We start from the raw sequence: 27,923 nt of genomic DNA, 5'->3' as shown, positions 1-27,923 counted from the left end.
AAATAGAGAGAAATAGAGAGAAAGAAGAAGAGGAGACAAGCTTTAAAAGCCATAAGTATGTCGTTGTTCGAAGCCATCGACCACCAACAAGCCCATTTCGCGAAAGGCCTGCCAGCGAGCGGGACTGAAGGAGAAGGCGAATGGAAAGCAACATATAAAAATGAAAGAGAGGCAAAAAAAAACAATGAAAAAAAAACATTATGCAAGAAATTCCCCCCAAAACACTGCCCAAAAAGTTTTCACTGTCACCTGGTTGGCTAATAGTCATTCGGTGCGAGGCTCAACCGCAGGTTGAACTGGCAGGTTGATTGAATAGTGGATGCAGAGGCCTCAGAGACACACGGAGGAAGTCCCGGACGGTGACGCGATGCGCAACATAGTGATTGTATTTCGTGTCGCGGTGGGTTTTCGGTCCATTATTAAAAATCCCTACCCCATGGCAGAGGAACACATCAAACGAACGACACGATGTTTTTGCCACCTTTCCACTTTTCGGATTTGATGGTTAAAGTTCCCTGGAGTGGAGTGGAGGAAATGTGTAGTATGGGATACAACAAAGCAACCAGAAGAAAAAAAAAACGAACGCTCAATCGAAAACGTAAATAAACGCGCAAGTGACACACAGCGGGAGCATTTCGGAGTGGGGCAAGGAGGAGCTAAACAAACGCACCCCTCTTTGCCAACCAAGACTGTAGTATTATCGCCTGCAACACAAAAGGAGACGAAAGTTTGCGCTTGTTCGGTCATAGCTGGGAAGAAGTTAAAATAAACGATTACCGGCCGTTGATTTTCGGTTGGTGTGTGAAATTATAGTTGTTATGCCAGGAGCTCCGCAATAAGTGCGGAGCTAAGGGCTAAGTGATCGCACTGCCAGCTAGGCGCGTGGTATGTAGTACGCGATTGGTACCGCAAAGAAGCTGCGCATAATTATGCTTCCCAGGCGTGGTATAAAATCTTAATTCTTTGGCGGTACAAAACTCAGACAGACTCGATCCAAACACTTACCACCCCCCGGTGCAATAAATGCAAACACCCACGACAGATGCAACGCGCATAAAAGCGTAGTGGGCGACGATAAAAAAGCTCCTTATTGCATTAAACATAAGACCGGGTGTGGATGGGGTGGATTTGCACTATCATAGTACATTTACTTTTTATTGTGCTGGTGAAAAATAAAAATGATTGCGGTCAAAAAAACATCATCATTGCTTATTTAACAGCGCTAACGTGGGGGGAACGCAGCCTTTGTGTTCCCTAGCAATGAGTCGTAAAGAGAACCTCTTGTCAATTTTACGTCAAAACAGTATCATTTTAGCAAAAACATCATAAAACAGTGCGAAATGAATTCTGTGTTGGAAAAGTGCATACAATCGTTACGAAAGATTTACGTATTTCATGAAAAAAGCATTCAATTGTTACAGTACAATCTCACTCCTATGAAAGCAAAAGCGTACCGTGTCATAAATTTTTAAAAATCAGAAAATTGTTTTACTGCTCTGATTGCGGCTATTAAAATAGGGAGCCATTGCCTAAACAATGTTTGCCCCATTTACGACTTAATTAACCCATTTCTTCTCCACCACCCCTTCTGTCCTCCTCTCTGCACAGAATATTCAGCATAGAGGTGATATGAATCATTTAGTTAATGACTGTTCCCATTCCCTAGACTGGGCCGGGGACGGCTGCTCTACAGATCTATTTTACAATCCGATTACAGTTGAATGTGTGACAAATTTTACAGCTCGACCAAAGTGGCAACTTTTTATTATTTATGAAAGAGGGAAAAGGAGAGCCTGGTACGCCACAAATTATATCCCAATAAAATCGCTGCTAATTAAAACTCATTTGAAAACTGTTCACTGGCCACATTTTCCCACCTAGAAAAATGTGTTGTTGGAGTAGGGATTTTTTTAATGCTATTTTTTGTCTCCTACATTCCATGTGCTTTATGCTTTTGAATACGTGTCAATTGGGACAACCAATAAGCCACTTGTCATGAATAATCGCCCATCAATGTAAGCCACGGTGCAGCGGTGGTGAAAGTTGCTAATGAAAATAACAATATATGGACAATTGATACTTCGAGGAGCGTGAGACACACACGCACGCAAACACTCATGCATTTGAGCTGAAGAAGATTCGTGATCTCATCCTTAACCATTCGATAATATTTATCATTGCATTGCTTGTCCCTTCTCCCTTACCAGCCGACCGCATACAACGATGCTTGATTATACAACCCGATCCGACCGATACGGGGGACATCTTGGCTCCTTCCATCCCGCCACCGAGGGACCTTTTCAGTCATCTTTTACGGGGCCTGTCATCGTCCGCCAAACTTTAACATTCAATCACGAAATGTTTTTGCATAAAACATGTCTTCTTCAAAAACATTCCAAACCACTACTCGGTCACCGGTGAGGTACGGTAAAGGCGAGTTTCCCTTTTCGTTTCTCTTCGAGCTTCGCTCATTTACGATGCCAGGGCAGCACGAAACTTACACGGCTCCTTTTCACGATCTTCCATCCCTCCCGATTGAGCTCCAACGGTTGTAGATCATAATTTCAAAATGCTATTTTAACCGTGACCAACTCACCGAAAAGCGCAACCAAATGCATTGCACGTCCATAGAGAACTGTTCGCAAATTCAAAAGCAATCCCGAAATGTCTCTGCGTGTGTGTGTGTGTGTGTGCGCCTGGTGGGGAGGCAAATGCAAGGGGCTGTTGCATGGGGCCGGAGGTGAGTTTGGGAAAGTTTGTCCATGTATGCATCGGGCACGAAGTTGACACACCACCGTTGCGCACTTTTGCCACTCCGGGCGCCACACTAATGCACCCAAATTAGCAATGCAGTGGCCATCCTCCGTCCGTAACTGGGTGAGTGGTGACTGACGGTGGCAAACGGTTAAAACTGTGTCCCAAAATGTGACACTTCAAACGGTGACAGCTCTCGGTAATGGGTTGAATGTCCTTGAAAGGATTGTGTAAAGTTGGCGTATATTAAAGCGATATCAGTAGTGGCTTTTAAAACATTAAAGAAATGGCTTATAATTAGATGTAAAAATACCAAATTTTACAGTTTTTATGTTTTGAAATGTAAGCAACAAAAGCCTACACTCATTGGTTTAGAATTTTACTACTCACTCATTATGAATACAATCACAATTATTTGAGAAATGAAGTAAATTAATCATTCAACAATGAAATGAGGGCCAAGTAATAGTTGAATCCGTACTCATTGGTTTTCAAAAATCATTTTTCTATTGCTTATTTAGTAACAATATAATTCACATCCATTTTTAAGAGTTAAACAACTTTTTCAAAAAGGAGTTCCCGTGGTACAGTCGTCAACTCGAACGCCTCAATAACATGCCCGTAATGGGTTCAAGTCCAGAATGGACCACTTTCCAGCAGCAAGTATCTGGTTACGTGGTAATTAAGTCTCGAAAGCCTTATAGGCCGGCATGTCCGCGTAGGACGTTTACGTCAAATAGAAGAAGACAACTTTGTAAATGAGAAAAGATAAATAATATTTTGCTCATTTTAAGAACAACTATTTTTTGCTGAATAGGTTGGTTAAAGCTCAAAATTACTTATTTAAAATATTTCACCATTTTCTCTGTATATCACTTCATAAAGATATACACAAGACCACTACACTCATGCTACAATCGTCCATCAACAGTGATCACCCCAAGCTTCTCTCTCTTTCATCTTGTCCATTAAGCTACGCGCGTTACGCAAGAAACTGACTCAAAGTTGAGACCCAGTTCCCAGACCATCAGTCGCCAGTCACCATCATCCACTGCTGCTTCTTCTTCTAACACCACAATTGACCCCATCGGAGTGCGATCATTGTGATACGGGCCCCGCAAGGTACGCACGATGCTTCTTCCCTTCTAAACCGATCCAACCTTCGACCGATTAACGCTCGAGTGGACATCAACCCAACGAATGGATACACCATCATCATTATATTCATCATCATCATCATCATCATCTTCAACAGCATCAGCGTGCTGCTCGTCAACAGCAACAACATCGCCGTAACGGAATGCACCCACTTTGTGTTCACTTGTGCAAATCTCCTGCATCGTGCAAACCGACACACTGATCGTGCGCCGTGTTCAAAACAAAACTATCCAAGAAGTTCATTATATGCGACCGACGATTTGTTTCTTTTCTCCCCCTATCTCTCTCTCTCTTTTACTTTCATGAGCACACACATTCACGTTTCCCGATGCAATCACACAGATCCACGTGGGCCCCCACCTGTTTCATAATCACAGGTGTACATGATGAGGACGACCGCGTACTGTGGTCATGGAAGCGATGGTTGCTAAAGAAGCTTCTGTTGATGATGCATTTCGCATTCAATCGCGTACACCAGAGCCTACTAATGCCACTCGCACATTGTGGCTGTTTGAGTTCGGGAGCGATTTGATCATCTTCGAGCGAGCGTTTCGTGCATTGGCGTTTGGAAATTCTGCCCCCGTACGCTCACCATTCCAGAGCACGTCGCACCACGCGGGCGTGTCCAGAAAGCTGATAAGGCACAACATGTTTTTGATCCTGGGATACACAGGCTTACTCGATAACGCAAGCACACACACATACACAGCCAGTGCACAGTGCAATGCTGATGTTTGCATTCACTGCAGATGGGCGTCTTGGTCGAGACAGACAAATAACCAATGAAGGCGATTCGGTTGGGACACAGTTGGAGCAGCTCGAAACTGTTTTACGATTAACCCTTCACAATGTAGTTGCTGTTAGCTCTACTGAAGTTTTAAGCTGGTTCTTGAATAATGAAGCATAATCATTTTTTAATGTTTACAGCTATGATAGCTGTATCACCGACGAACCGACGAGGCACTTGCGTTACAAAAGTGTGTCCCACACTAAAATACTGACAGTACTGTCAGTAAAAAACGATTCCAAATAGAAATTGCAAACAAAATGTGAGGCAAGATTTTATGAGATTAATTTTACAAAATACCCATCATTTTATAGCTTTCCGAATTAATACAAATGATGTGAGAAGTGGATAAAACATTCCACGTTGGAATTTGGGGAGAAAAACAAAAAGGAGGTTCAGGAGGTTCTCGTCTGTGTCAGTGTAGTAAGCGATTCATTATAGAAAAGGCTCTAGTGTTTAACGTATTTTCATTCGAAATATGAGGACAACTTTTGTAGCTCCTTTTGTTCCAAATGTCACGTCGGTTCATCGGTGGATGTATTGCATCATGCTAGGTTTTGATAATAACTTTTGGTAAAAAATAAGTTTGTAATTAATAGTGATATTGCATTCATCCGTCATTAGCAAGTCTTAAATTAAAAAATAATCAAAATTGAGCAATTAATCGGTGTAAGAAGAATAAAATAAATGTTTTCAATGATTTTCGCCTAAACTTACATCTTAAAATGTCAACATAAAAAAAACACGGAAAGGAATGAAATATGTCCTATCATTAGGTAAAAATGTGTTTAAATTGCAAAAAATGTCTTCATCCCTTCACGCAATTCACATGCTCTTTAAGGGTTTCCGCTGAACAGCCACGACCATCCTAACCGCACCCATTTCCCATATGCAAATGCAACGATGATGACGATTCCGATGATCTCTCCCAGCACACTCACACACACACACAAGCACTGGAGTCAGGTTGATGCGCAAAAAAACCGCCTTCCAAGCCACCGAGCCCGTTTTCACTTTTGCATTCCAAAACCGCAACCAGCGCAGACCGACCGTTGACTGCAACCTTGAAAATAATGCGCGTGTTTCGAGGGCAGTCCCGGTGGTCCCCTCTCCTCCCCCCTCCCACCACTCAAAATAGACCCCGAGGGTGGACAAGTCAACACTTATTGGTATGCAGTGGTTTCGCTCGTTGGTCAAACCTCGGTTTGACCTCTACGGAAAGGGCGGAAAGGAGGAAAAGAGCGAAAGCAACAGGCATGTTGATGCACCACACACGCACTGACGCAAGATGCCGCAGGGATGGGAAACTTAACTGGCCAATATTGACAATTTTCCGCTTACGTGGGTAAACAATGAGCGACGAGAGTATATTGATTTTCTATCGATTGTGCATCCCCCTAACCTGCACGGGCTGACTTTAAACGAGTGGGTGTTTATCGAAGACGAGTGTGTAACGAGTGTGAAGGCAGCATGCTGGAAGCAAAGCGACGTTCTTCTAACTATCCTCAGCACATCAAGCAATCCGACACATCTAAACGGACACATTTTATGGTGGGCTCTGTCATCGTGCACCGCCGCTCGCCAAATGTCTATATTGATGGCTATAAACACATAAAGCAATCGTGGCCGCTTGCCCTCACCGGTAGCCGGGGCTCCACTCTCAGCTCTCGAAGCTTTCAACCCGCGCACAGACGAATGGCGTATTTATGCGACCAACGAATAGCCCAACCCTTGGTTGGCTGGTGTTTTATTTTACTTTATTTTTTTTGCGACACATGGCTTCCGGGATGCGAGCGGAGCCGTAAAAGTGGTCGAAAATGAAAATACACCCCGGAAATGCCGGAGTCCACGGAGTCACGAAATCAATTTCCAGCAGCTGAAGGATGCTTGGGTTGCTTTTTTATGTGTTTGCCTGCAGTCGTTGCCAGTATTTGACGCATTGCCCCTGGGAGGTTTATTAAGGGGGACTGGGTGGAAGCATTTGTTTTTGCTCGCTTCTTTTCTCTCGTTCTGCCTCTATCCATCTCTGGCTTGTGCGTAGGGCGTAGGGATGTATGAAAAAGCTCACTGCGTGTGATGGAGTTACACAAGTATGCACATATTCACAACGACCTGGAGTGGGGTTGATAATTTTAGATTTCGAGGATGGTTTTGAAGGCTTTATAATCCCCATGAGTGGGGATGTTCTGGGCATGATGTTGTAATTATTTTATAAAGGGTTTCCGGCTGACATGTGTGTTAACAGCGAGTGCGGCGGTGTTTTGTGCCAGGCGCTTAAATGAAATGCGGGACATATTTTCAATTGGCGAAACATGCTGTGCTGCTATTTATTCTGTAGTATAAAGACAATTTAAATTATAATTCAATTTCAATAGCGTACCTTAACACGCTCCGAACGATGAACGAAGGGCCTCTTCGTTTATTTTTATAGAATAATTACTTTAATTTTGATTTGCAGCTACTAACACTTACGGGCCTTTTTTGTACATAGTACATTCTACATTTGAATCACAAAAAATACTATTAGAATCGTTCCTGTACGTTGATACTTGGCCCCGTATGTGTGGAAGGACAATGTATGAGCCGTTATAATGATGAGCTATACGAGATGTACGGCGACCTCACTGTACAGCGTATCAAGCTCGCCAGGCTCCGGTGGGCTGGCCATGTTGTACGCATGAAAACGGACCACCCAGCCCGTACAGTCTTTTTAAGTCGTCCACAAGGACAAAGGAAGGTCCAAATTGAGTTGGCAAGATGACGTGGAGGCGTCTGCCATTAAGGCCGGGATAACGGACTGGCAGACGAAGGCGCGAGACCGTGAGCGGTTTCGGACACTCTTGAGCCAGGCCAAGACCGCAAATCGGTTGAAGCACCGGATAAGAATTAAAAAAAAATCATCATTTTTTACATACAAAAATAGTTTTACCATAGGCCGAAAACCCTCACCACATAATTACACACTGCAAGCAATATGTAAACCATCATCGCGAAGTCACAGTAGCGGCAACACCATGTAAAACCCTTTCATTTATGCATTCCGTGCGAGATGGACCTTCACGTGCGCCAAATACCGGTGACCGACTGAAGCAAGCACGACCTGTTCGATCTGAAACCATCACCACACGAGCGCACTCTCACTATATCCCACAGCATTGGTCTCTCCTTTCCATTTCGGTCCGCAAGGTGGCGCACACTAGTAAAAGCAAGTAGCAACATCATCAACAACAAAACACCGTCGTGCGCACATGCTCCACCTTGTAACTAGGTCAGCTTGGAACTAACATGGATTACATAAAAAACCGTTGCAAGTCAAACCAAACATTACCCGTCGTGTCTATGCTACTGCAACAGCGAGGGGACAGTACTGTACGTGAGTCTTCAGAACCAGTTTCTTCGCTTCACCTGACGTTAAACAGCTACCCAACACTCACCTTATTCTTCACCTACCCAAACGTTTGGTCTAGTGCTTTGCATTTACGACGAAAGTAAAATTAGCTCCTATGTACACCCGTACTGGTCTCTTCCAGAGTGGATCCCGCCCCAGCTCAACCAACATCGACCATTTCAAGTTGATGCATTTTCCAACCTAATGCCCCCGACGGCGGTTCCAGCCATCACGCAGACACTTGCTGCTACGGTACTGGTTTTTTTATCTCCAAATTCCTGCTTCTCTATCCATTCTACGGCGCAAATTCATTCGCAAACTCCTCACTACTATTACTACTGCCCTTGCGAGATGATGCAAGTCAACCAGTTCCCTACGGAACTGGTTTTTCGCAGCACTCACAAAAGTGAGTGGTCTAGCCAACGAGCAAGTGAAAAATACAAACCATTCACACATACAGACACTTTCGCACCGTGGTATTTACGATAGGATTTACAGTACTTTATGCACATCCCCGATCAAAATACGATCATAAACCTGTACACGGGGGGTGCTTCACACACAGCAAACACACCAAAAAGTGTCCAAAACGGCACCCGCGGAAACCGTCACCAGATCGTACAACGGAAATCGACCCACTGATTGGTGTACGAGTGCGTGTGACCATGCAAGGACAATCAAACTGCGTGCCAAACCTACTCAAGCGACGTTCGAATGTTTGATTGTACGGGAAATAATTCAATCAAAAGTCGCACATTTGCGACACGGTCCCATGCGAGGTCGATCGTTTGAAAGCTCCGACCGTGTCTGGCTGCTTGCCTAAAGGGCAGGAAAATTCGCTATTCACCTCATTCGCCAGCGTCATCTGAGTGGCTCACCAAACCGGCCATTGCCTCATCCATGGACGATTTGTGTGCTGCTAATGAAAACGGAAATCCTGTCCCTTCGCACCAACACACAACCTCTCACACGTCAAGGTGTGTGCTTAAACGCCGCGCCGGATCTATTTGCAGTGGCAGGAAAAGGAACGGGGGGAAGGATGAGTAAAAAGTGCAAACACACTAAAATAGTTGCATCGTTTGCCTCGGAACCCGTCCGGGCTTACTTGGTGCGTTGATCATAGCGCAATGATTTACGCGTGAGTCTATTAACATATCAGCTCCGGGCGAGGCAAGCGTGCTGAAAGATGATGAACCACTCTAGCAGGAAACATTGGCAATGATGAGGAAGCGAGTGCTTTTTCTGTTTTTGGAAAGCGAGAGCGCGCTGGGAACGGTCCGCTATGTTGCAAATCGATGGACTAGTCAGTCGGTCGAAATTTGTCGACAGCATTAATGATAGTGAGTCGATACGGAAATCGGTGGTCCGGATGCAATAGGCGGTACGGAAGCTATTGCATGGGAATGGAAGTTTAATTTCATGGCAGTTACTGATAACGATTAAAGTATCTCCTTTAACCAGGGAATACCTGATAATGATGATCATTAAAACACTGTTCCTAATTTGATTAATTTAAAAATCTCTCTGATACTTCCACAATTGAACTCTAAAACAAGTCGGTTAAATAAAAAATACGAATTTTTAGAAACAAGCGCTCCAACCAAAAAAAAAGAACAAAGTGAGTTTGTTAGGTCGGCTTTAAGGGTACACCAAATAATAAGTTCTTTTTTTTTAGTCTCTTCGGTGAATAATTAACGCGAAATACAAAAAATATTATAGCGCACAACCAATAAAAAATATTTTAGTCACAACTGCCAAGTCGTTCGAATGTTTTAATAGTTCCAACACGGGTAAAAAATGAAACATTGAAAATGGAAATAAGCATACCAAATTTACGTCAGCCTTTCCAGTTAATGATAATCTGAACTTTTTAAACAATCAATGTAAGTTCGATATCAAGCGAAGTTATTTATCCTGTAGCAGTTATTTCTATAAGAAAATGATAGCAAAATCAAAATATTTGTACTGGCAAATATTTTTTTCATTGCTAGTTCAATCAAAATATCTCGTAAACCAATTCTCATCAACCATTTTCTTTGAAAAAATAATCTGCAATATATAAATATTTTCAATATTTATTATTTCTAACAGCATGTAAAGTACAGGTCCAAGAAAAATTTTCAAATGCAGATTACTGAATTTGTTTATTAATTCGATACTTTCCAAATAGTTATACATAGCAATCAAAGATAATGTTTTATAAAACATATTGATAGTATCATATTGATATCATAATCATAATCATATTGATAGTAATAGTAATTTAATTTAATTAGTAGATAGTAATTTCAAAATATTTTTTGATATTTAAAGTCCCAAAAGAAGCAGTTTTTTTATCAAAAGTACAAAATGACAAACTGAAAGTAAAACAATAATCAAAATAAAATAAAATCAACCCAAAGATACTCATTTCTAGACAAATCAAACAATAGGCCCAGTAAAACAGTTCTCAACATTCGTTGTATCTAGCGAACACATTAAATCAAGCAAATTAACGGAAATGCTAAATAACGACGATGCTTTTATAATATCTAAGTTCACATGATCAAACAATCAATAGAGATGCCAGGTTTAATGCTAAACTAACGCTTTCAACCAAAAGAACGTAATGCTATGTGAGGGGTGGCATCCATTCAGTCAGCAGTCAACCAGAAACCCTTTTAGTCCTCTTCCTTCGGATCGTTAATGCAGTGTCGGCATAATGACGATGTATTAAAGGGCATTATTGCCGATCCGCTGGTAGGTAGTGGCGAACGCATAAAAGAATTCCATTAAAGGTTTCAAATTAATTGAATACACATTCCACGGTCGGGGGAACGATCGCGATTAATTAGGTTAACTATATCTTGATCGCTAAAGATAGAGCTGTTGCTGTAATTAAAATAGACACATAAGACCAACCTGAAGGAATCACAGGTTTATAATCAATGGTAATACAAATTGTAAAGTAAAAGGAGAAACGGAAAAATAAACTTGATATTACTGAAATTTTTAAGTGCAAAGTCCAATTATAGGCCTAAATTGGAATTCGTTTTTCAAATCCTTCAACGTACAAAAAGATATCTAATAACTATAATCCGTGAGTATTTTCAAATGGTTTCCCACGGCATTACTACGGCATTCCCGCCGCATACCACTTGCTAGCACTTTCATTTTGCTGGACTAACTATACTTCAGCTCTAATAACAGAAATCACCAACCCAAGCTAATCACAGAGACTAATGTTGCGTAAAAGCGTTAAATTTTCAACGTTAATCCAATCCGGCTGAATTACACCAAACAACAAGAAAAAAAAAAACCACGAACACCCAAACAGCAAGGGTACCAATCATTGTACAGCCCTTAAAATTATCGTTTCTTTCCAGCGACGCACGCACACACCGCACATAACTAAGACTAATCTCTTTTAAAAGCGATCGCTTTTCGACCCACAGTTATCCAACATCGGACAAATTACGCTGAGATCTCGCGCATGATCGAGATCATTTATGTGACAAAAATTATTCCCCGGGAAAGCGTTTCGCCCGCTTTTATTGCGAACCACCGCCGAAAAGCGGCAACAGAGCGATTCGCCACGCATTTCACGCTGGCGGTGAACCTACGAACCCCGCGCACACAATGCGATCGTACAACTAGCGCAGCGTACAAGACGAGTGACACCGACGATAGCAACAGCGACGAACCTCAGCAGCGCGACGTCACTGTTGCCCTTCGGCACTGATTATTTGTTCAGCTTTTATGTTCAGCTCCGTCCGGCGATCGGGACAAGCTGCCAGCCCGGGGATAGGGGAGTGTTGGAGCGACCAGCGATCGGAATGTGGTTTCATCAGCCATGACAGCAACCTCTCGACATGTTCGGTGACTTCAGCGCAGTGGTCTACAATTCCAGCGTGCAGGTGTTTGTCGTACGCAGGGCACAGCACAGTTGGGTGCGCAAGGACGCACCGGTCGTGTTGTTCAGTTCGGCCATTCCGTGTGCCCGTGTATTATGCAGGGTTCACAGAAAACATCGACACCACGACGCACAGCGTCTTAGCACTTTGTCGGTGGTCGGCCCCATTGATTAATCGGCTCTCCGACCAGCAGGCTGGAGGTGGTGTCAATGTTTGGAGCCAAAAAATATATGCCAAGATTAATGGTGCTGCTCTTGCGGAGGTCGAAATCAGCGATCAGCATGATTAGTCGGAGGTAGGAGTTGCTGACCGTGCTTAATGGTGTAAAGATTGACAAACACTATCAACGGTAGATAGAGACTACAGTTCACGAGATTAAATGGGAACATTTATTGCGCTGAATTGTGTGCGGCTTTTTTTGTAACCAACCTCAAAAGCTACCCATAACACAAAACCAGAACAGTCTTTGCTGGTCTCCCACCAGGAGGAGCCAATTATTTTTTCGTACACAACACAGGTTAAACCCATTTAGCTCCATAAACGCTCCACAACCCAAAATGCTGACCTCTATCATGTTGCTCTTTCTTTATGGACTACCATATTGGTGGCCGTACACACGAATCTGAAAGCAAAATCATCAAATCATTCCTTTTGCTTCCTCGATTTGCCGTTCAATGCCAACAGGTTTCTTCAGGCCCACCATCCGCCCTCTAGACTGCTTCCCCGTACTGCTTATGGTCCCGAAGCAGTGAGGACAGATTCCCCGCCGATCTTTGCCGGTTTGGACTACGTCAATCACTTAGCATACTGCGTCGTAGTAATTCGCTTCTCTGCTAGAACACTCCCACTCTCGACGGCCGATCACGATTTGTATGCTACCGTCTCACTGGATAGCAATCCTAGTTCGCATAGTGTTTTTCCCCGTTTAGCTCTTCACCTTGACTCGGCCGATACCCCGTGGAATAGGGGAGGCTGTACCATAACCACAGACAGCCGGTGTGTGCTCATTCAGCAAAAACTGGAGCCAACTGCACAAACCGGAAAACTAGAACATCCGTTATGCACTTTTGACAAGTGAACTGTTTCCGTCAACGAATGACCCTGACTGACGGGCCTTCCCATTTTTATTGCCAAACGACAATGACGACGACACTGACGGGTCTGGAAGTGTAATTATCTTTTAACTCATTTTCTATCGCACTGACTGCTACCATTTTGCCCATGCATTACTAACTATCATATGTTAATACGAGCTAAAAAAGGGCACCGCTAGGAAGGTACGAGAATTGCCTATAGCACAGAGCAAGACGAGAAAAGAATAGAGAGCAGCGGCAGCAACAGCAGCATCAAATCAGCGATGCAATTGTATGCATAACTGCATGATGTATATGATCCATTGCGCGTTCCTACGTTTCACCATTTCCTCATGGTGTGTGTTGAAGTGGAAGTGGTAGAAGATACAGAATGAAGCAAATGGAATGTTGAATCGCATTAGTATTTGTGTACGTTGACTAGACGGAGCACAGGTTGTAGAAGAAGCAAAAAATTAACACACACACGCGTGCCGTCCGTTGTATGGTGCAGATTTAATACAAATTCAAGGTAATGCTAATGCATTCCCGCCACACAGCCGCAGCTTCTCGTTGAGTTGACTTCTCCAAGGGGAAGGAATGCTAAAACAGGGAATGGATGTTAGCGCTCCCCAAGCCATGACACATCAACATTCACCCACTTGGATGGTGTCGTATTCTGATGAGATCATAACCGATTGCTAATGCTTAGACGCTAAGTTAATCCACCTATTGGCATTGCATACGTTGTCTCGTGGGAAATGTACGTTCACCACACTGACGATAGAAGTAGAGGATTAATCAATGCATCAATGCATTGCAATGGTAATGCAATTTGGCTGCACCCAGCGAAAAAAAGGAAGCGAGAATTGAAAAGTAATTAGTTTGCTGTTGGTCCGTAATGAAACAAAGAATATAAAGTGTACATTTATTTGATCAAAAAGGGCTTACTGTCTTACAGGGTTTTCCAAGTCAGTTTCGAATGTAAACATTGTTATTCACCGTATCCGAAATGTTTTTCAACAGTTGTCAAATGGTTTATTTGTTCCAAAATAAAGTTCAGTTTCAACACATGGTTTTCAACACATAACAAAGAACTTTCAAACGCAATCCAGCTTGAGATATGTTGAAAATCATCCGAATCATCCACATTATTACTATGTATTGTTTTGTTTTGAAATTCATTCACTTTACATGGCTTAAGAGTCCCTCGTTAAAATTATTTCGAATCCAAATGTTTAACTTTTTATATTACACATTAAATTATTATGTTATTAATTATTATTCTCAAGTTATTATTCTCAAGCAAGTCAGACTGAAAACGCGACTTTGTACCGAAGCGATTATTTGCGTAACATAAGCTAGATGCTTTGAATATTAGAATATTAGAAACATTTATGATTATTTAAGTTCTTCTCCCCAAAATATTTAACTTAAGATCATATCTGTCGCCATCACCTTGTCATTCGATTAAGAACAAAAATAAGAAGCTTTTTAGCATCTGACCAAATGTTTATAACATAACCTTGCAACTACTTAGGGATTGTTCGATACTAGCCAATTTTGTTTCATAAGGAGTTTTGGAGGTGGCTGAACTCATGTCAACACTCGATACAAAGCCACACGCCGAAGTAAGTTTTCAGGTTTTTAGCCTAGATATGAAAATACTTTTTTTTTTTGAGAATAGTTAAACATAGTTAAAAACGATGTTTAAAATAGATAAAAAGAGTAACACTTATTTTAAACCAGGATAATTAAAAACAAGAATATTGTGCTGTATTAGAACACAATAATTGAAATATTTGATATGTCGGAACGAGATTGTCAATTGGATGTTGAAAATACAACCCCGATGATGTATATTGTTCCACTGACAGAATGAAATTTCGTGTATCTAACTTAAACTCGTGTCTTCTTGACAAGTATCGTGAAAGGCCCCACTACTGATTTGTGATCTATAGACATGGAATCGTTATCATCCATTCAAAATTCTTAAAATTGAACATTGAACAGTTTTTTAAATACACTTTGATTCGCTCTTCTCTGGGCATCATATATACCCACGACATCACCGTCTTCGTGTGATCTTTGCTCTCTACTCTAGTGTTTCAAAATTCAAGCATTATAAGACCGCATTTAAATTGCTGATACGCAAGGTAAACCGTTCACGCAGCGGGAGAGCGAAAAGTAAAACAAATTAATTTCGATTCCTGCCAGCTTCCGCTCCCCTTCGCCTGTAATGGGGACACCGGTCATCAAAATACGATGGGGACGTAAACTTTCGCTTTCATATCTCACGAGCGCTGCAGCAGGTTTAAAGTAATGTATTTTTCTACTGGTAAAAATTGGTTTGGAAAAAAAACTCACCCAACACACTCCAAACAATGCAGCTTCCCTCGTGCCCTCTATTTAGACACAGGCGACCAGTATTGCCTCGGACCGGAAACCCGAAATGGAAACAATAATAATGAAGCGGATGGAGGAAAAACTGATAGAAATGGGACGTTTTTTCCTTCTGTCTGTTGTTGTTGGTTTACTTGTGACTTCTAGCAGGGTGGGTCTGAGTTTCGGTGAGTTTATTCCCATCCTCAAAACAAAAGTCACTTTCTGGCAAAGATGCTGTCGCTTTTTTATAATACAAAAAAACAACAAAATTGTGAAACGAAGCAGCATCTTGTGAACGTAGGAAATGGACAGCTACGAGACCCTCCACCCTGTTCGCTTGCGGCGGGGCGTTGGTTGGATGGGGCAAGTAACACAATGGGTGTAGACGAACCAGCCAGTTTGTGTCAAGGTTTTGTCATTTGTTTTCCTCGCTAATTTGCATAATTTTGAACGCAGTTCGTTCTTTTTTTTATTTGTTTGTGCGTTTGTGTGATGTTGTTGGTATTTCGATGATTTTTTTTGTTTTCCGAGCCCCAACTAAAGCGTGAAAGCTTCCCATCTTTCGTTGCTCCTACCAAGGTAAGCCACCATAATAGGAGGGGAAAACGGAGAAGTAAAAACGAAGGAACAATGAACATCGTTCCACCGCGCACCGAAAGGGAAAATAATAGAGGAAAGTGTATTTTGAGCAACGGCAAAAACTGTCACAACTGTTTCATGACACTTACCTTGAGTTGATCTTTCAGAACGAATTATTTTTTTTTTTTGTTTTTTTTTTGCCGTACACCTTTTGCAGCCTGTCAATTAAATTCGAAAGAGTAACAAAAAGTAAAGAACCGTCATCAAAACGTAGCTCACGGTGATGGAAAACTTGTTAAACCGAAGGGGGAATCACACAAACGATTTTCCCCCACCGATCGATAAAGAAACCGTTCGCAACCGTCGCGTGTTATTGTTTCTAGCAGGCGCTTACATTGCTTTTGGGGACAGGTTTAAGCGAACACAGCGAAGCTGTTCGGGAAAATCACAGTAGCAAATCCACATTAACTTTTGTTCTAGCACACGCTTAAATACACAGCCAGTCCACATGACGATGACGAACGGCACACTTCAAGACCGAAACGGAACGTAGCCTGAAACGCAGAACCTGCACGATTCGTACACTTTGCTTCACCTCAACACATTGTTTTGATACGTGCTAATGCATATGAAGCACGTGTACTGGTAGAACGCTTTTTCGCTCCGCGGGGTGCGCGCGTTTGTTTGTTTGTTTATTTTCCCTCCCTCTCCCTCGTCTATTAGTATTCGATGTTTCTACCTGGGCGGGTTAGGGATGGGTGCGATTAGAAACAAAAAACAGCGATTCAACCTCATTCTAAACTTCAAAAGCACTCACTGTTTTGAACAAACCAGAACAAAACAGATAAATAACGCGTTTGAGGAAGAAAGTAGCGAGAAAGCAAAGAAGCGATAAGAGCTGGTCAGTGTGCTAATTTCCCAAACATCTACAAACCACACAATGGCGGCGAGAAGAAATACCGTTGTGAAAAATGTTCTTTCACCGATTATGCTTCGATTTTTGGTTCGTTCTGTGGAGGAATTTCATGCAACAATAAAAAAAAAGAACGCTGAATAATCCATTGGAACAAGCGAGAGCCGGGAGTAGGTCAGCCCAATGTTGGCAGTTCGATAACATTCACACCACTTGTCCTTGCGGTGCCCTGGTTTGCCCTGTTTAAATTCTTTGGCAGGACAGTAACGCGGTCAAGTGACCACATTACCAAGAACGTCCTAACTGCAACACGCAACAGGCACACACATACACACCAGCACCATCAAAGCAGAGGACGATTCGTTCCTCTGTTACCATGTATATAGGCAGAGGTGTATAATGACGCCATCAAGAATCTCTAATATATAAGTACACGTGCTTCCTCATCGAAACAAACACTTCTACCGGGGACGCTTACGCGTGAAAGGCCGGAGCTGTTTGACACAAGAACAAGTTGTGCTAATATTGGGACAACGTTGCTAAATTTGATGTATTTTTTTATGCATTGATTTTTCGAGGAGATAATTGAGATTTTGATTTATGTTCCCATTCATTTACTGGCAAACAGTAAGCAAGGTGATAAAATGCGCGTTTGATTATTTCTTCATAATTTACTTTACATTTATTTTACATGAACCGGCATTCCATTACATTTATTATGAAATATTGAACTCCTCAGCATGTAGTGGAAAGCCACAACTAAAAATAGCTCTTGTGCGTCTTTTGTTTTACTGTCCGGTTATCACATAAACCCATAAAATCGAAAATCTCCGCAAGCCCTCGAACCATTTTCCAACAGGTTTCTAATTCTTTTCAGATCATTTAACACACTGCCACTAATTATCGCCCAAGTACTGCCGACTATGATTGTGAACCGACCACCAGGTTCAGACTATCTCACTCTCGCTCTCTCCGGACTAATACTCTCCATCCAACTTTCATCACATTCGCTTGTCACACACGGAACATCAAGGGATTGATCTTGTTGCTGCACGGCATGCCACATCTTCAACTCCATTTTGTTCCATTCCACTGCGGCTGTTGCTGCCTAAAATACAGCAGAACTTTGTCTCAATCGTACGTCTCGATCGCTAGTTCAGCTTAACCAGGTATAAAGGTTAACACAATAATATAAGCAGGAGATAATACACTTATCACACACGTCAGCATCCACGAAAATAAAATCACACCCAAGAGAAGAGAAATTTTTATTTCCTGCAGCAGCTACTGCCCCACAGGGAGCTTTTCGATCATTCGTTCGATCTTGTTTGTGATGGGAATGAGTTGATCTTGTATTGCACTACTCTATTGGGACACTTACACGATACACCAGCAAACCACACACACGAAGGGTCCAAGAAGAGTACACACGCGGACACAGTGCGGCGTTCGCACTTGCTGTTTGGCACTATTTTGTTTCTCTTTACGTTCCCTTCTCGTACTATTATTCCACCTCCGTTATTGCGACCCACAAAACACAGACAGACATTCGACAGACAACGAGGGTGGGAGCACTCGCGAGCTTTTTAACAAACGTTCCACCGACACTCAGACACTGGACCAGCGCGCGTTCCGGTCGCCAGAGCTCCTGCACTGTAACTGAGCGCGCTTAAGCCGATCGTAGGGGAACAAACCCGTCCGGCAGCTGAGTGTGCATGGTACGTGTGCGTGCGGGTGAAATCGCGCGTGGATGTGAACGGCGGGACTGCAGGCGGGGAGCACAGACACACACGGGACGCGATCATTCGCCGACGGTGTGATTTTGTGTGCGCACCAACACAACCGTAGGCTCGTCAGCAATCGATTGTGTACGGCGCGATATCGGGGCGTCCCGTTCCCCTAGATTTCTACAGGGTTTTCCAGAGCAAGAATAATGATTTAAAAAATATTTTTCTCAAAACTCTTGTTTGATTTTTCATTGATCAGGAGCATAATCAAACTCCCTAGCTTATGTAGAAACTGTGTGTGCAAGTTCTTGGTATGCATAATAGTTTTAAATGTTTTACAAGTAACAAATTTTAATTCAGAAATCACCTCATTTTCATTTAAAATAATATGTATAAGTAGGTAATAGACATTATAGCAAAATAGCCTATATTTATTTATGTTTTTATATTTTCACATGTCTCCGGATATTCTATGTTGTATGTTTCCTTTGGTTCATTGGATTACTACCGAACTTACTTGTCCACTTATATCTAATGTTTGGTAACTGAAATGTTAACAATGAAATTTTAATTACTAATGTCGATTTAATGAAAGCATTTTACACCATCGCTAACCCTGCCATCTAATGAGCACACACCTGCAGCGGTAGGCACACGGTTGCCCACAGTCTTCCCCCTGGTGATACCAAAACGGGTTTTCCCTAATTTTTTTATTTGGCAAACCACAGCCAAGAAGAACGAGTATAGAAACACAAAATATCCCCCTTTGATGGAACGAACTTTACCAGGCAGGCACTCATCAGGCTCGATGGAATGCATGGAATGGACCCGTAACTCCAAAAATGCTCCAACAACAGACCTCATAGCAAGCAGTCGCTAGAAAATGTTATTTTTTATCAATACACAGGGTGCCTCTTAAGTTAATATTGTTGTTGAACGTTATAGTAATTTCTTAAAGTTTTTTTTTGTATTTTTATTTCCAAAAGACTTTAGAGTTAGTTTGTAAGATCAACTCGCCATTTATGCTATCACAGCCAACAGAAAAACAGTTAATCATTGATTTTTTTTTTGCTGTTTCAGGCACAATACATATATATCAATTTTTGCACATAAAGTAGAAACTACACGTAAATATAAACTCATGAACATTTTAAAGTAAACCAAACAAAAACCAACATTTTCTTGTTCTCAACAGCGTAAGAATACCACTGTGCAACGCGACCAACTGTTTGGGCGATGGATTTGCCATGGCAACCGTGAGCAACCGAGCTCCCTCCTAACATGCGAGACACGATCGTTTGAAAACGCTTGCCTTCGCGTAACTCAAACAAAAGCAGGGCGCTGACACAACCTGTTGATCGTGTTAGCATGCTGCTGTCCAAACGACAACCCCACATACAAAAGCAATGAAGTGTTCAATCAAACCAAACAAAACGCTTGATCTCGATTACAATACGTCGCAGTGTTCTTTCAAAGGGATTTCATTATTCACCGGAAAAGCTTACCCACTTCAGCAAAAAAAATTGTTGAAAGCGAGATTTCAGCCACTTCAGAATGATGTCATTCTTTCGTGACGTAGACAGCAAAACCTATGAAAGATAATCACGAGATAAGCTGTGCAGAACAAAACAATAACTCTAAAACAAGCTAACGGAAGTAATTCATTACAAGACGGATTTGTATCGTCACAGTCTGACACGCGGTAAGAAAACTAGATCAAAGAGCCCAAAAGCTCATTATCAAATGATAAGACTACGAGAAAGAGATAAGACAATCGACTGTGAACCGCGCCTTTAAAGCAAAAACAAAATGATTCAAAAACGATGACAGCAGCATGTATTTCATCTATTTATTTGATTGTTTTCGATTAAACTTCAACTTTTATCATGGTTATTATGCTGTAATGACACTACTATTAGACAGTGATTAGAACCATAATTGCATGTTTCTGTATCGACTGATTCCTTTTGCAATGCAGGTTTAATTAAGTTTAATTGTTTAAATCAAATTTCTCTATAATTTCATACATTTTTTAACACTTAACACCTTACTTAACACTTATGTTTTATAACTTTAATTTTTTTTATTAACGACGGGTGTTTCTAGTTTCTGCAATTATACAAACAACATATTTCATTAACATGTATAACTTCCTTGGCGTTCACTCTACGTTTTCGCATTACATACTATCGATAGCTCGGAAGTTAATCTTCAACTCATGCTCGTAAGCCCCCTATTTAGCGCCAGACAACGACGCTCTCTTCTCGCGTGCTAACAACTACCGCTCGATGAGCTGGTTCCGCCTAGGAAGGTTGATATTAGTTATCAATTACGTCATTTTTGCACTTCAGACTGTTCAGCTATTGTGTGGCATGATAACACTGGAAACATCCAGGACGCATCCAAACACTTGATGAGTTCGATGCAATAACGATTCCATACAAACATCCCAACGGCTTCGGCATTAATAGCTGATTTTTCTTGACCTGTTCTTAATTTAAATATGATTTAAACCATGTATAATGTTCCTAGACTCTCTTAGTTGCACCTTTATTTCCCCTTCATATGTGAATCTTACAACAATGATGCAGTAATGTTGCATTTTCATTAAAATATAGCACACTTGCATGCCATTCCTTCCAGCGTTGTGCTCACAAATCGAGAAACAAATCAGTGAACCAGCTCATGCCTAAGTAGCATATACGGATGTTACAATGAAATATGACGAACTGTACTGCATCCATTCAAACCAATTCGAAGCGGAGTTGCACGAAGGAAAATAACAACAACAATAGCAACAAAAGTTATGTTTCACCTCATTGCTTCGGGGAACGATTGCACAACTTAGCAGAGTATGGATGATAAATCCTTCGAGCTCCTCATATCGGAGCATTTTGAATCATATTGCATCGGCTAATTCTGTACGATGCACACGCGCCCATTAGGTGAAGTAATAGATGAACGCCCGAAGGCTGATGCCTCATCGCTGCCAAGCTGTCTGGAATGTCTGCAGGCATTCGCAGAAAATATATTCCTTCTACGGTATACCATCGTACGGTTGCTGTTGCTGCTGTTGACGTTCCACACGCTGCGTTGCAAAGCGTCCGGGAGAGCAACCTAATCGAAATAGATGGCGTAAATCGTCCCGACAGCTACCAGACTCGGTGACGCGTCGTAGATGCACGTGGCGTAGCTATCCTTCTCCGGGTCCCACAGGAACTGGGTGATTGCCTTCAGCCCTTGCATGTACCGTTCGCCGATGGTAACCGTGACGATGATTTTATACCTGTAAGGTACAGCAATACAATAAGCGTTGAAGAATGCGAAATAGAAACAAGCGAGTTGGGCCATTATCAATCATACCGAAATTGTCCCCGATGCATTCCCGTGAGTCTTATTTGTACATTAAAATGAATATTACCTTCAACCGTATGCACACAAGGGGAGAGCAGCCTATCTGTACAGCAAAATCACGCACTTAACAGGAGATGATTTAGCATACCATTAGGACTTGGGAGCGAGCTGACACCTCGACACAAAGGCCAACAGCTAGCAAGCATATTTAGTAGAAATGAATGCTAAGAAAGCCCAAGGAGACGGTGAATGGTGTAGACTTCAATTCATTTGAACTAAGGATTATGTCTCTCGTCATGAGACCTGCGTAGGTTGATTGGATGTGGATCTGCACACATATTGGTTGCAGTCGGTGTAGTAGCATGATTTGAAATTACACATTAACTGTTTTAATCTCTATTCAAGGAGTGAATTGATTGAATAATTCCCCAATGTGTAGTTAATGGTTTTTAGTTTAGTGGTTTAGGTGTCTCACTCAAAATGAATGGTGTTATGTTGATAAACATAATAATGATAAAATTTTAAAATTTGAAAAATTTATACATTTTTTAGGAACCACGTTTAGAACTACTCGAGCAGGAATAATGAAGGCATGTAGCGGAAATGGTTAATGTATTTATTTATCCATTGTATCAATTCAGTTAGTTTAGGCACCCTGAATTCTATACAAATTCAATATTTTTTTACATATTTAATTAGATATGCTGTTGAAATGTATCATTTTTTACCATATGCATTATTCTATTTCACTCTTCACGTTTTTTTTTCTTCTTTTGGCTCAACAACCGTTGTCGGGCAAGGCCTGCCTTGTACCACTACCACAAAATATGAAGTTAATTAACACTGGCTAGGTTTTATCAAAACATTAAAAAAAAAAAATCGGAAATTTGGAATAAAATATATACTTTGACTCATTATCCATGCTATTCGAGTATCTAGGCGAGGTCAAGTCTCGATAAGCCCGAATAAACGGCGCTCCACTGTATGTGTTTTTATCAACTTATATATCAATTCCTTCAGTTATCATCCTTCCAATCAAAGAGTATCATGCAGTTAAATACCTCAATATTTGTAAGGGAGAAAACAGAAAGGCTTTCTTTATTTTAGTCCAAACTTGCATTTACGATAACCATTCAGATTGACACTGGTCAAACAAAATTAAAAAATAACATTGCATCGACCTGTCTAAGCCTGTATGTAAAATATACAAGCTAACGGATGGATTTTTTATATATTCAGGAGAGACGGCTTTGTCGTGTTGCGTATTAACGGATGGATTTTTACCAGTCAACGATTGCCATTTGGATGTTGATGCAGATCATGGAACATGGTTTATAATTTCCAGTATACTACGTTTTGCATGTTACCTTTTTCCATTGCCTAGTCATCATACATGTAATGATGGATAGCACACGGAGAACGGGCACCCTTCAAATTGTTCGATCTACGCACTAGAACCCAAACCCGTGCAATACGAACATAAGCATGTGCATGTTACCCCACCTTCCTAGTATCCTTTCAACCAAACGCCCGATCCCCGGTATGTTTTAACTCAAGCGAACAATGCACAACGTTGTACATGGAAAATGAAAAGCTTGTCTTGGATCGACAAGCAAAGGATCAGACCATTCAGGCCAATCTGGTAATGTAGCGTGTTAGTTGAACCGTTCCATCCTGCACCGAGAATCAATGTCAGAACGCTCGCCGCTTTGCCATCGGGGACTCATCGACAAATAGGTCAGGGAGTCATCGTGTGTTTTTTTAGTTTTAAATAGAAACAAGACAAAAACAGTAATAGGAAGCAACCATTGCAGAATTTGAACGAGTCGATGATAAGAAAATTGACAACGAACTGGCAATTAATCACACAATCCTCTTGGTGTCAACCTTGGAATAAGCAGAGGTTTTGAACAGCAAAATGCATCATGTGCGGAGCCCTGCATTTTAAACACTCAGTTTAAATATGAAGAAATATTAAAGCGAAGCGACGATAATCTATAACTTTAATAAAAATGTAAAAACCAATAACCTGTAGAATATACAAAATCCCATCTTTATAATATGGCCACCTTGGCAGAGATCATACCTTTAGTTTAAGTACCGTGTAAAGAATTACCGTCTCGCTCGCTCTAACCTTGACATAAAATGTCATATGAACTGTCAAAAAAATAAAAAGAAAAGCCAATCTACGTTGAAGATTCAGAGAGACAAAACGTGTTTAAAGACTTATGTAATTTTACAAACCAATTAAATGTTTATACACATTAAATATATTTTAATTTAAACCAATCTATCGGATCGGATATCTATCAGCATTTTTCTCGAAGAGCTCATGATCCAAGACTCCCTAACTACGACTTGTTCAATCTTTTTTAAGGGATTTCAATTTTATAATAAAATGCCAGGGTCAATTAGTTCTACTTAGTCCCTGTTTAAGTAAAAAAAAAGTTTGCTAGTTTTATTAAAAGTGGTATTGTTTAATTGTTGTTTACTATAGTGCTTCATGTAAATTAGTAGATACTACTACTGACAGCTGTTTGATTTTTTTTTGCTCTCATGAGATTACTTCTTTTTGTTTTGGAAAACATACGAATAGTCTTCTTCTTCTTTTTGGCTCAACAACCGATGTCGGTCAAGGCCTGCCTGTACCCACTTGTGGGCTTTGGCTTTTAGTGACTAATTGATTCCCCCCATAGCAGGATAGTCAGTCCTACGTATGGCGGCGCGGTCTAGTTGGGGCTTGTACCCATGACGGGCATGTTGTTAAGTAGTACGAGTTGACGACCGTACCACGAGACCGATTACTACGGGACATACGAATAGTACTAATAATAATAACAATAATAATTAAAGATAATCTTTTATTTGAAGTATCAGTACATATAAATAACCATTGAATAATTACCAAATTTTAAGTCCGGTGTCGTAGTACAGTCGTCAACTCGTACAACTTAACAACATGCCCGTCATGGGTTCAATCCCCAAATAGAACGCGCCGCCATACGTAGGACTGACTATCCTGCTATGGGGGGGAATCAATTAGTCACTAAAAGCCAAAGCCCACAAGTGGGTACAGGCAGGCCTTGACCGACATCGGTTGTTGAGCCAAAAAAAAAAAAATTACCAAATTTAAAAAAAAATGTATGTGACTTCACAGTATTGAGACTTGCGCGCAAAACATATGTAGCATGTGAGCGGGTGGTATTGGCGATCCAGGATTCCCGGCTACATGTATCGACACGGGAAATCTCTTGGCATGGCCCACCTAGACGAGGTGTGGGGTTGGTGGTGTTGTGGAGGGTTTCGAGGTCGCCTGTGCATGCTTGCTAATAACCACATTCGTTTCTGTTTTTATACTTTGTAACATTTAATTAACTCATTATCGCTAGATAATTCGTCTATCTCAATCCTTTGAAGGGGTATGAGGTGGGATACATCATTATCATCTTAGTCATCGAACCACTATAGACCTACACAACTTATTTCTATACGTTACAATACAACTAGTATTAACCAAAAATAAAAAAAATCTTCTTAAAATGCGCTTCGCAAGAGTGATTGAAGTTTGTTCACACTAACATTAAAATCGACAGTGCAATTTGTAGAGGAATAGGCAATCATCATTTTTGAAACCGGGTCATTTGAGCCAAACTCTGTCGATCTAAAATTAGTGCAAAATAATGGTCTTGGCCTAAGGATTTGACTAGGTGCACGAAAGCTCGATGAGAAAAAAAAATCAAGTCTTCACTCTTCCTAACAATGTCAAGCGTTGTGTTTAAAGCGACTGTATTTCTTCGGGTCTACCCAACGAATGATATAAACCCACTGACAAAGGAATCGATTGATTGGTGCAGTCTCACCATGCACACGTAAACCCGCACGAGTGTACTCAAAGCAGGTGAGCATGTGTAAACTTTGTTGTCTTAGTTGCTCCTGTTGACTGGTTTAACCACAGCTCTTTTAACAAGAACGATTGATTGTATACAATTGTGGATGATCCATATATCGTTTGCAAAGCTCTTTTCATTCTTAAGGTAAACCGCAGAGTACCTCTTTCCGATCAATCACCATGATTTGCGTACAAAGGACAGCACCACAACAAATCTTGGTCGTAGTTTCAGTACCAATATTCATGGTGCGATGAAGTATAAGATGTCTTTACGGCATTGTAATGGTGAAGGAACGACTCAACTCTCTTCAAATAATAGGTTCGATGGCGTATGGAGGTGTAATCAGTAATTATTTCCATGATTTCTAAAGACTTCTCGGTACAGATAATTGATTATGTTTGTCAAACCATTTGGGAGTTCTTTGATGCCTTTGCCGTGTTTGCTGCTTGTTTATGTTTCGATCTACAATTACTTAGCACACAACAATCAATTGTCCAAAACTGCCCGAAGGTATTCACCCCAAAACATCGCTATTTCGCAAAAACCAAACCCCGCATGATCCTGACTACGCATACGCACCTGTCAAACTTGAGCTCCTTGACGCGCGTCTTGATGTCCTCGCAGATCTGCTGACAGAGCGAGGGCGCAAAGTACGAACTGTACTCTAAACCCTGCAGCGATTTGTCCATCGATTCCCGCAGTATCGCCTCGCACGCCTCGCGATTGAACGGATTCCGAGAGGTGAGCCGATAGGACGGCAGATACTTGCAGACCGGCGGTATGTCCGACGCAATCATCGCACTGATCGGTGGCGGCAGCGGTACGTTCTGGATCACCTTTAGATTCGTAATGGCAAGGCTCACCTTGCTCAGGCTGCTGCTGTTTGCCCGGTACCGATTGGTGATGTTCAGTGCCGAGCCAAGAAACTTGCCCGTTTTCTTCCGCGTCGACGGTGGTGCTACCGCTGGCACGGTGGGGGGTGGCGCGGTGGTCGACCCTCCAGCTCCGCCGGGACTTCCACCCGACTGCGGGCTGGTGGAAGCCATTTGCGCTGACTGTTGCTGCTGTGATGCCGTTGTCTGCTGCTGCTATTGCGACCGAGTTAATTAAGTCGCCAGTGAGTGCAAAAGGGCATTCACAGCGCGTTAGAGCAGGACGCAGGACGATGACGTGACGGAAAGTTTGGCCCAGCGTGCGGCCAGCCCCGGGTGGCGTGCCAGTCACCATCAAACCGCCCGAAATGGATGCAAAGCATGAAATGGGAGAAAAGTTTTAATCAGTGTCAGTTTAGCGAAGAGATAGATACACGGAAGCAAACCACCGGCACTAGACAGGACACTTTTATGTATGTGATTGTGAGCGCAAAACAGCGAGCTTGCGAAGGGCAGGGCAACAAGGACCGAAAGCACAAAAAACCAGGACAAACATCCAACAATAATAAGCCGAACGAACGCGTCCCAGGAAGCGAAAGGGTGCGCGACACACCAACGACACCGAGTCACCCGTCCGCGGACACCGTGTTCTATCAACTAACTATCAACGGAACGAATTACCTCCATTATCAAATCGTGTGCGGGGACCCGCCCGAAAGATTGTCTCCGTTGATCCCCAGCCACAGTCAGCCACCGAGTCGAACGTCACAGCACCTAATGGTCGACCGACAACCCGCCGACTTTCGACTCTAAACCGTATTCGTGCGGGCATCGATTTTGGCAAACCGTTCGAACCTGGAACTGGCGGCAACAAGGAATGTGCGGGGCAGAAACCAAGGTTCGCTCTTCCAACCCTTAAATTGGAAGGATTTTGAGCACGCGTTCAAGCACGCTCGTTAGTAGCGACTGAAGGGCACGATTTGTTTTTGATAGAAGAGAGTTCGTTTGTGTTTTTTTTTTTCGTTGCATCAGCACTACCACCACCACCACCGCAAAGGTTCCGTTGAACCATCGCACCCGTTGAAAGAAACCCATCCCGATCAGTATGGGTTAGTGGGTGTACGACAATAAGCGTTCCAGCTGGTAAGGAGGG

At 42.0% G+C, this 27,923-nt stretch overlaps 1 protein-coding gene and 1 long non-coding RNA gene across 3 annotated transcripts in view; both read right to left on the bottom strand.

The window, feature by feature from the left end:
• LOC121602486 overlaps window positions 1-18,709 on the bottom strand; it is a 29,704-nt gene extending 10,995 nt beyond the window's left edge. Inside the window, exons 1-2 of the long non-coding RNA XR_006006421.1 lie at window positions 18,309-18,709; window positions 16,164-16,232 (exon numbers count right to left, since the gene is read on the bottom strand). This is a non-coding gene — a long non-coding RNA (uncharacterized LOC121602486). The remainder of the gene's footprint in view (window positions 1-16,163; window positions 16,233-18,308) is intronic.
• Window positions 18,710-20,795: 2,086 nt separating this feature from the next.
• On the bottom strand, window positions 20,796-27,717 carry LOC121602485 (dynein light chain Tctex-type 5-like). 2 transcript variants are annotated; one of them, XM_041931249.1, is made up of 3 exons: window positions 27,452-27,717; window positions 26,478-26,986; window positions 20,796-21,940 (listed from the first exon to the last, which is right to left on the bottom strand). In XM_041931249.1, exons 1-3 carry the CDS (start codon window positions 27,455-27,457, stop codon window positions 21,772-21,774), a joined length of 684 nt encoding a protein of 227 aa, XP_041787183.1. In that variant the 5' UTR covers window positions 27,458-27,717; the 3' UTR covers window positions 20,796-21,771. The 2 variants fall into 2 exon arrangements, with proteins under 2 accessions (XP_041787183.1, XP_041787184.1); XM_041931250.1 differs by having other exon boundaries at window positions 26,478-26,983.
• Window positions 27,718-27,923: the final 206 nt, after the last annotated feature.

This window comes from Anopheles merus, unplaced genomic scaffold (genome assembly GCF_017562075.2).
Source record: "Anopheles merus strain MAF unplaced genomic scaffold, AmerM5.1 LNR4000468, whole genome shotgun sequence".
Classification (NCBI taxonomy): domain Eukaryota; kingdom Metazoa; phylum Arthropoda; class Insecta; order Diptera; family Culicidae; genus Anopheles; species Anopheles merus.
Note: the sequence above shows the minus strand (reverse complement) of the source record. Positions and strands in the feature narration are given on the sequence as shown.